We start from the raw sequence: 11,863 nt of genomic DNA, 5'->3' as shown, positions 1-11,863 counted from the left end.
GCTCCTCACACATGCGCAAAGCCCATAGCAGTATCCCCACCACAGAATACTCTGCATCTGGTCAACAGAAATGCCAGAGGGCGAGCCTATGCCCCAAGGGTATCCTACTCTCCTCTCACCGTCACTACCATAGTACCTCTCCCGGTAGTTAGGTCAGTCCGAAAACTGCAGGATGTGCTTTTGTTTGTCCAGTGTCTAGAGCTTCTGTGACTTGGATTTGTTGGCTTTTAGTTCATGTCATCTTAGTAAACTCTTTAAAAGTTTTCAAGATCTGTCTTCTTCAGTCCTGTAAAGGCTGGCATTTGAGCTTTCTGCAGGGGCATCTTGGGAGCTACTGTCAGAGGAGAGAGAAGTGGGAAACCCTCACGAGTGGAGCTTTGTCTCTCCCCACTCCAAATTTCATTCAAAGCTGCCCGTAGTTTTATTAATATGTTGGACTTTTCCATTAAAATTTCTTTTTTAAGAAAAGTTTCCTTGGCTTAAAAAACACTGGAGACTTATTAGACTAGATTATATCCAATGGCCTTGGCAGTTGTAACGATTCTACAAACTGAAATTTGTTGGAGCTAGAAAACCTTTCCCCGGGGTTATTTGCCCTGCGTGGGGCTGTAGCATCCACTTCGGGGGCTGGGCAGACTGTGCTCTGTTGTCTGTTTCCTTGCAGCCATTTAGGTTTAAATGGCCACAAAATGACAATCTTTTCACCCCTAATAAGTTTCAGAGTTTTAGTTTCCAAGTGAGGATGTCATTATAACATTTTAACCACAGACAGTCTGAAAATAATGCAGAGAATGGGGAATTAGGGTTTTTAATAATTTATGACACCCTTTGCGTAACATTTGTTCATCTCATGAGCTCCAAAATCGCAGCTAGCAGTTAATCCTCAGGAGGTTTATGTTCATTTTTCTGGAGACATAATTAGTCAGCTGAACAGTTTTGGCCACAGATATGAGATACGTCGAGTCTGATTTATGCAGCAAACTTTCATTGAACACTGCTGTGTGCCAGGCCTGGGTTGGGCTGTGGGAATATGAAAGCAATAGTTATGATGAGGATGATTAACAATATTAACAGCCACTTATTGACCACATAATACGTACCTGGCTGTGTGCAGGAGTTATCCATGTGTTATTTAATCCCTAAAACTATCCTTTGGCGTGAGTATATTTTGCAACATCTTTACTGTGGTATACCTCAAATACTGTACAGTTTATGAGATGATAGGTATTCTTATCCCCATTTTACAGATGAGAAAGTTGAGGCTTAGAAAGTTTAAGTAATTTTCCCCAGGGTCTCTCAGCTAGTTAATAACAGAGGCAGAATTTGAATACAAGACTCACTCCACAGTCTGGGCATTTACAGCCAGGAAGCTAAATTGACTATTATTATCAAGCCATCACCTCTGGCTCCAAGGATTATGAAATCCAACAGTGAGGAGAGAAATCGAAATAAAATACTTTTATGCTATGTGTTACATGTGACTCTTAGGAGGAATATTCAGAGAATTGTGGGGAAAGATAGTGATTAACTTAGCCAGTGGTCATGAACAGCTTCATAGAGGAGGGGATGTTTGAAAGGGGTCTTGACGGATGAGTAGGAATTTGCCAGGCTGCCATGGGAAGATTTCTTGCTCAACCAAGAATGCAAGGACCACTTTTGCTTATTTAAACTTTGATGGCTTTTGAAGCCATATCTGGCTTTTTGAGCCTCTCTACTTTACCTAGCCCATAAAAGAGAGGGGAAGCGGCTGCTTCTCTTGTCTACAGGAGTGTCACCTTCGGCTCTAGCCTGACCATAGGCTACCCCAGTATACCCCCCATTGGCGATCCTGAAGCAGCATGGAGCCAGTTGTTAATATTAGGAGGAAATGACACAGGCCAGAGCCCTTATCAGAGTGTCCACACAACGCTCTTCTTCCTGTGTTTCCCAAAACCCTTGTGGGATTCTGCTAAGGAGAGAGCTCTGAGGCAGGACGTGCCAAAGAGATGGCGAGAGCACTTAGAATTTTAGTTCATCTGAACGTTATCATTGCCATTTTTTTCTCTTTGTTTATACACAAACCCTGGGGTTTATTACCGTCTCATTGGAATGCTCTTGTCCCAGTTACTTAGCACACAAATCCCTGAGACAGATGGCCCTGCCTCAGTGGCAGTGGGCCTTATCAGATTTAATATTTGTTCCCCGCAGCCCAAACACAATCAGAAAATTTCCGACACAGAAACAAGAGTTGAAAGTAAATATAGTCTCCAGTGTCCGCAACAAAGAACTCTCCATCATGTGGTTGCCTGGGATGTGGCTTAATTCTCATGTGGGCTTCTGAGCTCAGAAAATGTGGGAAAGGGATCATTTACTGAGATCATTTGGTTCATCTCCCAGCCCCCAAGCCATTCTAATCCAGAGAGAACCGAGTGCTATTCTGGTCTTTATGAATGACAAAGAAGGAAGCTCCCTAGCTACATGTTGCAGTGTTTCACAGTCTGGGAGAGGAAGCCGTTTTTTCTGCCCAGCCTGAATCCATCCTGCAGCAGTTGGCACAGCGAGGCACCTATGGTTTATTCATCATCACTCTTCCTTCCTAAGATACTCAGAGTTGGCAAGAAACATGTCATCCTTGGTATCCGCAAGGACGAACATTTCTGATGTCCTCTTTAGTTACTGAAAGTGTCTGTGACTTGCCAGATCTTTGATGCTCCTGTCACTCCGCTGCCACTCCCCAGGGAAAGCTGGGACCCAGGTTGGGCTCTGCCTATGATCTATAGCTCTTTCCAGCCTCCTCTCCAACCCAACCCCTACTCCCAATCTGTCACCTGCCATGGATGCCACTGATCTGGCTGAAGGACAAGAGAATTGGATTCATAATGAGCTGCTGGTGTCTGAAACCTGCCAGCACTGCCCTGGGCTATCAGTTGAGCCAAAGGAAGAAGGAACAGTCTGGGTTTGATCGAAGGGCTAAAGCTTCAAACAGCCTCTAAGTCTCAGTAGGAAAATGTGTAGTTTGGGAGGGTGTATGTGTTTCTGAATGAGTTCCCCTAAGAACTGCTTATGGTTCTATATGTGTGTTCTGTTTGTCCCTGTGTCTTTTGGTGTGTCTTTTTCTGCGTGTGTGTGTGCATGTGTGTGTGTCTATGCCCCCTTTTGGATGGCCATATTTGTGGCTATCATTATGAGTGACTTAATGAGTGTATATGCATTGGTGTTTCTGTGACTTTGTGGTTTTGATGCATGGGCTGGCCTCTTCATAACCATGTCCATGCAGCTGGTCTGGCCTGGAGTACCTGCCTTCAATTCACTAGCTCCTTCTTGGCCATCAAGACTCTGCTCAAATGTCACCTGCTCCAGGGAGCCTTCACCTGGTTGAATTAGATGCCCCTTATCTGTGCTCACATAACATCCTATCAAAGCGCCCTGTTTCTTTCCCTGACTTGATCCTCTGTCCCCTATTGCCTGACCTCTGTGTGCCCAGCACTCAGCCCACTGCCTGACACCCAGGAGATGCATGGGAAATGGTTCTGCAAAGAAGGAATAATGCAGCAATTACTATATATTGAGTGCTTACACTTACTGTTTTTTCACATGCACTGTTACATTGACTTCTCATAACAACTCTCTGAAGTCCCTTCATAGCCTCACCTTACAGATGAGGAAACTGAAGCTAAGAGAGGTTGAGGAACTTACCTAAGGACACAGTGGCTAATATATGATGAGTCAGGACCTCTAAGTCCAGGCTCTTAACCACCATGTCAAACAGTCTTGTATGAATGGGTAGGTGTGTTGGTCTCTGGGGGGCCAAAGATAATTTTATTCTTTACCCAGGGCCTCCCAGGGCTGGGACCTACGGACAACTCACCTTTTGACACCTGCCAAAATAGGAAACAAGAGTCCAAGTGATCCCCTCTCCTTTAAGCACCAGAGAACATGTGAAGGGGACCTTTCCAATCACACCTCTGGCCTGGCAGAGACAATGGGGCTCCAAACTGTAGAGTCGGGAGTGCTGGGTTTTAGTCCTACCTCTGCAGCTAACTCTCGTTTATTCTCCTCAGCAGTCACATTCTGCAAGCCTCAAATGCAAAATGTGTAATAACTTCTGTAGAAAGTACATGGGGGCATGAAGATCATTGGCTTGATTGCTTTTAAAAAATGGGTATTGAGCACTACTGGGGAAATCCCTGGAAACAAACACAATTCTTCCCTGAGAGCTTGTGAAAATGCAAGACTAGGGCCTATGATTTTCCAAAGCATTTTCTTCCACCAAGTGTCAGGTTGTGGGTCCTTGGTCTTTTCTCTCTTGCCTTGGTACCTGCAGGGTGCTGACCAGTGCTATCATATCCACTCCCCGTTTCCTAGGACCCTCTTCTCGGTAGACTCCAACAGGGCCTGCCTTCCTTGGGCAGCATGGCAGGCCTCTTGGCTAGTCTAGTACCCACTTCTTTTTTTTTTTTTTTTGGATGGAGCCTCACTCTGTCTCCCAGGCTGGAGTGCACTGGCGCAATCTTAGCTCACTGCAACCTCTGCCTCCTGGGTTCAAGCAATTCTCCTGGCCCAGCCTCCCAAGTAGCTGGGATTACAGGCATGCATCACCATGCCCAGCTATTTTTTTGTATTTTTAGTAGAAACAGGGTTTCAGCATGTTGGCCAGGCTGGTCTCAAACTCCCGACCTCAGGTGATCTGCCTACTTCAGCCTCCCAAAATGCTGGAATTACAGGCATGACCCACCACGCCTAGTCAGGTACCCACTTCTTAACTGAAACTTAGCTATTCCAGGTTCTATCCCTTTTAAACCAACTTTTTGAAGAGAGGTCTAATAATGACCCAATGACTTATAGCTGCAGTGAGATTTTTATTTTAACAGGTCACAAAATTCTCAATCCACAAAAGTAGATTTCTGACCCTAGGTTATTTTGTTGGGGGGGAGAGAGGAAGTCAAAGGTTTTGCAGCCTTTAGAGCTGCAAAACCAGAATTTGTTGTTTTGTTAAAAATGCACAAATACCGACGAGTATATTTAAGTAACACCCATAGTCTAACGAACAAACATGATCAGTTGACTTTTCCAGCCCTCATTCTCCAGCCTGTGTGTTTTCTGCTCATTGTAACACAGCGTGTGTGTGGCATTCCATGTTTCTCCAGAGCTTTCATGAGAATCAGTGGTCTTGGATGCATAGTGTTCCCATGAGTACCTTAATTACCTAACCATTCCCTGTGGTTGGACATTTATATGGGTTTTTGCATTCTCCTTCTGCTCTGACCCCAAAATAAATGTCTGTGTTCATACAGCTATTACCTTATGTGAAATTATTTTCTTTGGGATAAATTCTCATGATGTGTTGTTGCTTTAAAATAGTGGACTCCAGTCTCCAGAGCTGTGTCTCTGCAGAGGACAGTGGGACAGAAGAATCCCAGGGCATGTTAAACAGGACCGGGTCTTCCTAAACCCACATGCCTATATTTCTGACCCAGTACCAGCCAGGGGGGCAAGTTTCCATCCCCCACAAGTCACAAAGCTGTAACTGACACTAGGACACTTAAGGTCAAAGGCCTGGACGAGGCCTAGACAGTGGGTCTGGGGTAGAGTTTTTGACATCACTCAGGTTCATGTTCACATGTTGTCCCCTTACCAGCATGTGACCTTGGGCCAGCCACTAACCCTACTAAAACTCCTTTTTTTCATGTATGAAATGGGGCTAATAATGGTACCCTCCTCATTAGGGTATTGTGAGGATAGAGTTTTGCACCTGATAAATATTGTCTCCTGCCCCTTCCTGCCCTGGAAATTCAGGTCTCTCCCTACAGCCTAATTTTAAGGCCCATTTTTCTGCTTCCAACCCACCCCTGCCCTTCTACCTTCGACCTCCTCCCTCTGCCTCTCCCTCTGGTGCACTGGCAAATGGGACAGAGAGCCTCGGTAGGGCCTTCCTCTTAGAGTCTTGCACTCATCCCTCAGTGGTCTCCCTGTGGCTGCTTCCTGCGGCCCCCAACAGATACAGACCCCTGTCGCACAGAGCATGGTAGAGACAGTGGTGAGCAGGACCAGACAGCTCCAGGGAGCAGCGAGGGCTGGCTTAGAGAACCTCTGTTAAACTGAGAGGCCACCATCAGGAAGCTCTGATCCAAGATCCAGGAATCCCTGACTCTAGGGAAAGGCCTCCAATGAGAGCCTGGGCCCTCTCTGCCTGATTCTGATTGTGGATGTGCCCTCAAACTCCTTCTCATCACTTTGTTCCATCCCTCTTCACCCTGCAGCAGCTCCCACACCCTGCCAAACAGGATGCACAGTCCAGGGCAGTGTCTGAGAAAGAGCAGAGATCTGTCTTCATGGAAATATTGATGTGGCTCTGCTGGGGAGCAATGGATTTATCAAGATCAAAGTTTTCCTGGGAGTTATTGATGCTTAATTTGGAAATAGACACACTGTTGATCCCTGGTATCTTTAGCAACAAAGTTAAAATGTTTGTTTTTCTTCACTGGTTGCCATCTGAGATCTTGCTGGAAGTACACAAGAGAACCTTAAATTTAACAGGAGGCCCTGGGAGCCCATGAGGCTGGCGGGCTTGGGTCTGAAATCTTTTCAGTCTCTTGTAAGTGATAAGCTCTCATTCTCTCCTGAGAGCTCTACGGTGCCATGTTTTCCACTGGCCTTTTCTGCTCAGTAATTGCTACATTACAGGCTGTTCGTAAGTTCGGAACAAGGGAGCTGCTGATTCCATTTCTGTAGCAGAGAACATGCACCATGAGACTTGTTGTACCAGTTCAGGTTTTAGGTGCTCTATTTATTCTTGCCCCATTCAGAATGCTCTCCCCTGGGTCTGTGGCCACAATGCTAAGAGTCATATTTATGGGCCTGCAGTCGTAATTGGGCCGCATTCTGTTCCCCCAAGTGGAAAGATGAACAGGGTGTAAGCAACCTTCCCTGTAGTTAGAAAAACGTTTAGTTGGATTTATCAGTCTGATTTTTCACTCATAAACAATTGCACAAGCCTTTGCAAGCCCAGAGGGTCTTGTAATAGTGATGGCCGTGGTCCATTATGGCACAGTGATGCGTTCTACGGTGGTCATTTTGCTGGCAATGACAGTCACCTCTGAACTTCTCTTTCCAACAGACACAATTTCTCGGGGTTTACTTTGTCTCATCCCAAGAGTTCCTTGCCAATGCCTACGTCTTAGCCGTGCTTCTGTTCCTTGCCCTCCTACTGCAAAGGACATTTCTGCAAGCATCCTACTATGTGGCCATTGAAACTGGAATTAACTTGAGAGGAGCAATACAGGTACTTGGATGATTATTTTTTCACTTTGCCATAAGAACCATTATTAGGAATAATGTCCACGAGTGTTATTCATCCTCATGGACACTCAAGAATAATTCTGCTGTAAATTTATTTTTTGTTGCCCATTAACGATGTTTTAAAACAGTAACCATTGACAAGGCAGTGTGGGATAGTGGAAAATATCTTGGGCTGAACTTGGGTGACAGTGTAGCTCTGGCTCTGGTTCTGCCTTGGACTAGGTCTGAAAAGCCAGCTGCTCAGCCCTTGGCTTGAAAGTGGTAGACATCACTAATTGATCACAGCACTCTTTCTGACCAAGGGTAAATGCAACCTTGGGATCCTCTCTACGTGGCTGTTCCAGAGTTCTGCTACTAGACAGTCTTCTTTGGGTGTGAAAAAAGGAATGTGCTTGATATACAAGGTCTAGATAGCCTAGACAGGGTCCCCTCTAAGATGGGGTATTGGTCCATGGCCTGTTAGGAATTGAGCCACACATCAGGAGGTAAGCAGTGGGAGCAAGCATTACTACCTGAGCTCTGCCTCCTGTCAGATCAGCGGCTACATTAGACTCTCATAGGAGTGTGAACCCTATTGTGAACTGTGCAGGCAAGGGTCTAGGTTGTGTGTTCCTTATGAGAATCTAATGCCTGATGATCTGAAGTGGAACAGTTTCATCCTGAAACCATCCCTCTCCCCCAGGTCCATGGAAAAATTGTCTTCCACGAAACCAGTCCCTGGTGCCAAAAAGGTTGAGGACCACTGCTCTAAGTTCTATTTGAACCCTTAAGTCTTGCTCACTAATGAGAGTGACCTATTTGGTCTGTTGGGTCACTTAAGTCTAGGCTCTTGGTCCTGCCTTCTGTGATTTCCTTCTTAGAGTTTCTTGGAAAGATGATCAAAGCCAGGGAGTGTTCAGGGCCCCTCTGAAGAAGGTGATGATGAGAGTTGTCCAAGTCCCAGGGTCTTCACTAGGATTTTGGTTCAGCTATCAGACTAGAGAGACATCCTGATTGAGAGTAGTTTAAATGGGATAGAAGTTTGTTTATTCTTCAGATAGAGTCAGGGCTGACACAGGAGCTACTCAATGATCAGAGACCTGGCTTCTTCTGTCATGTTGCTCTGCCAGCCTTCTTTTGTGACTTTTGTCTCCATAGCCATGGTGGGTATTGAAACTGCCACTATATTTACATTTAAACTAGCCAGAAGAAGGGACAAGAGGAGGGAACGCATTTTCCTTTTAAAATGGTAATACCTGATTTGCACATACCCTCTCGCATCCCATTGGTGAGAAAGTGGCCAAATGGCCGTATCTAGAGAGTCTAGAAAGAGCTTGGTCTTTATTCTTGACAGCTATATATGCACTGCTAGAAATTCTCTGTGCAAAGAGGAGAATGGACATTGGGAATAACTAGATGCAGCTATGCCTAGTGATGTCCATGAAGTTGTGGTAAAATCCTGAAGCTACCTTGTTCTTTGGAAATGTTCCTCAGAATCATTAACATTAGTCATGTGGGAGACAGGAGAAGAAGCTCTGCAGAAAAGGGACCGAGAGGACAAGGATATAGCTTGGGCTGGGGACAATGTCAGAGTCCAAACTCTGGCTATCTTGGAATAGTCTGTGTGAACGGTGCCCTCCCAAGTTGTGCAGTGCACAACCTGTGCAGCTATATATGGCAACCCTGCCCATCCCCAGTGGTTTCTCACTGGGAAAGCAGAGTATTTCCTCAGGGATGTCATTATGTGACAATAGTGGAAAAAGCCCAGGAAAATCTAAGACCTTCTAAGACTCATGGGGGCCCAGAGCTGGGAGGAACCAAGCTGTTGCTCAGTTCAGAAAACCTCTCTAGAAATCCCAGCCTCTCCTCACACCCCTCCAGTGACAGGCAGACTTGCACCACCGCAAGCAACAGCCACTTTTGTGGTTGGGCAGTTTTGTAATTAAATATACTACTGTGTGTATGTCATAAATTACATTTTCCAATTATGCCAAAAGAGCCAAAAATGGTTTTTTAATGTGTTAGCATATAATCATTTTTATCAAATTGCTTGAATCTTTCATGTTAATAAGAGAGATTCATTACTATGCCACAAAAAGGAAATACTGGCATTAATTATAGAAACAAATTAGGGGGGCGGAGCGCAATGGCTCATGACTGTAATCCCAGCGCTTTGGGAGGCTGAGGCGGGTGGATCACAAGGTCAGAAGTTTGAGACCAGCCTGACCAACATAGTGAAACCCCATCTCTACTAAAAATACAAAAATTAGCCAGGCATGTTGGAGTGCACCTGTAGTCCCAGCTACTCAGGAGGCTGAGGCAGGAGAATCGCTTGAACCCAGCAGGTGGAGGTTGCAGTGAGCCGAGATCGTGCCACTATACTCCAGCTTGGGCGACAGAGTGAGACTTCATCTCAAAAAAAAAAAAAAAAAAGTGGCTCATGCCTGTAATCCCAGCACTTTGGGAGGCCGAGGCGGGTGGATCACGAGGTCAGGAGATCGAGACCATCCTGGCTAACATGGTGAAACCCCGTCTCTACTAAAAATACAAAAAAAAATTAGCCAGGCATGGTGGCGGGTGCCTGTAGTCCCAGCTACTCGGGAGGCTGAGGCAGGAGAATGGCGTGAACCCAGGAGGAGGAGCTTGCAGTGAGCCGAGATGGTGCCACTGCACTCCAGCCTGGGCGACACAGCAAGACTCTGAAAAAAAAAAAAAAAAAGGAAAGAAAGAAAGAAGGAAAGGAAAAGAAAGAAAGAAAGAAAGAAAGAAAGAAAGAAAGAAAGAAAGAAAGAAAGAGAAAGAAAGAAAGAAAGAAAGAAAGAAAGAAAAGAAAAAAAGAAAGAAAGAAAGAAAAGAAAGGAGTTAGGGAGAAAAAAACCCTTTCTTTCTTTCTTTTGGAGATTTCCGGAAAATGTACCCTTACGGATGAGAGCCTGTGTCTTCATGGGTTAGAGAATAACCACGCTTTGTGCATAAAAAGTTATTAAGCACAATTCGTGAATTATACATAATGACTAGCTGTCAGTCAGTTGTGCATTTCTGTGTATGCTGGTCTTCACTTAATAAGACTTTATTTCACAGATCACTTGGTGTCCCTACTTCACTGAAACTAGGTGATTATCTTTTAAAGTCTCATTTCACATAACCTAGGAGGTATATAGATTTCTTTAAAAATGTCATTGCCATTATTTTAAACCTTACCCATGGTATATAAAAACTTACAGAAAGACAGGATAGGTTCATTATTTTAAACCTTGCCCATGGTGTATATTAGCTCACAGAAAGACATAGAATAGGTTCCTGCCTTAAGAAAACCTGACCCACAAAAAAGCCTGGGTTTACACAAAAGAGGAATTAAGGGCGGGGAGCCCACCTTACGACAGAATGAATAATAGAATTTTATCCAAGAGCAGGCATCCTGAGGACATTTAAGACCCAGATGCATTTTTCCTTGTTCAAGAGCACACATCCAAAAATTGCAGTCTTTCTGGGAGTCATGATCACTCTGCACATAAAGCGTTTAGGTTCAGAGCTCGGGGAGGCCATTACCACGGCTGCTCTCCGTCTGCCCTGTGAGGGTCCTTGGGGTGGCTGCACTCTGGGGATGGCGCTGGGGCTGACTGACTCACGTGGTCGTGTAACACATCAGACCTTCCAAAGTCAAACCCTTGTTTTGTTTCAAGGCTCAATTATGACAGGACTTGGTCTCAGAGCACATCCCCTCCCTAGGCTGGAGAAGGCCACTTTAAAACAGATGGCCTGCCCCACTTCATCATTTTTATGGCTCTGATCTGTGTTCTCCACTGGCCTCTGGTAAATCAAGAATACAAGTGGACACGAAGATCTGCTTTAAAAAATAAAGAACAGACCGGGTGCGGTGGCTCATGCCTGTAATCTCAGCATTTGGAGGCCGAGGTGGATGGATCTCCTGAGGTCAGGAGTTTGAGACCAGCCTGGCCAACATGGCAAAACCCCATCTCTGCTAAAAATATAAAAATTAGCTGGGCATGGTAGGCACGTGCCTATAATTCCAGCTACTCCGGAGGCTGAGGCACGAGAATTGCTTGAACCCGGAAGGTGGAGGCTGCAGTGAGCTGAGATCATGCCACTTCACTCCAGCCTGGGAAGCAGTGCGAGACTCTGTCTCTAAATAAATAAGTAAATGAATTAAATTAAATAAAAATAAAGAACCAAGTAAGTCCTGTCTACAGGAAAAGGCCTTACTTGCTGGAGAAGTAGCTTGCTGTGCTGGAGTAGACTAGTAAGTTGGAACGGTGATACAGTACCACCTTACAGAGCTGCTCTAGGGCACCATGGGGACTGTCTGAGAAGCCCCTGGCACACTGTAACAGGTGGCATCTGGTGTGGTGATGATGATGAGAATGATGATGAATGTGAAACACTCTGCTCTCATTTCTAGACCAAGATTTACAATAAAATTATGCACCTGTCCACCTCCAACCTGTCCATGGGAGAAATGACTGCTGGACAGATCTGTAATCTGGTTGCCATCGACACCAATCAGCTCATGTGGTTTTTCTTCTTGTGCCCAAACCTCTGGGCTATGCCAGTACAGGTACTAGATGGACTGAGGGGAAGGGAGGGG

The 11,863-nt window shown here is 45.3% G+C and overlaps 1 protein-coding gene across 9 annotated transcripts in view; it reads left to right on the top strand.

The window, feature by feature from the left end:
- ABCC8 (ATP binding cassette subfamily C member 8) overlaps positions 1–11,863 on the top strand; it is an 83,966-nt gene that overhangs the window by 16,442 nt on the left and 55,661 nt on the right. For all 9 annotated transcript variants that reach the window (XR_004665018.3, XM_034932231.3, XM_008971484.4 and 6 more), the window contains exons 7-8: positions 7,097–7,261; positions 11,678–11,833. Coding sequence is in view for 8 of the 9 variants with exons in the window: in XM_034932231.3 (XP_034788122.1) it covers positions 7,097–7,261; positions 11,678–11,833 (321 nt within the window). In the remaining variant the exon portion in view is untranslated. The remainder of the gene's footprint in view (positions 1–7,096; positions 7,262–11,677; positions 11,834–11,863) is intronic.

This window comes from Pan paniscus, chromosome 9, assembly GCF_029289425.2.
Source record: "Pan paniscus chromosome 9, NHGRI_mPanPan1-v2.0_pri, whole genome shotgun sequence".
In the NCBI taxonomy this organism is placed as follows: Eukaryota; Metazoa; Chordata; class Mammalia; order Primates; family Hominidae; genus Pan; species Pan paniscus.
This window is presented reverse-complemented; position numbering and strand designations above follow the sequence as displayed.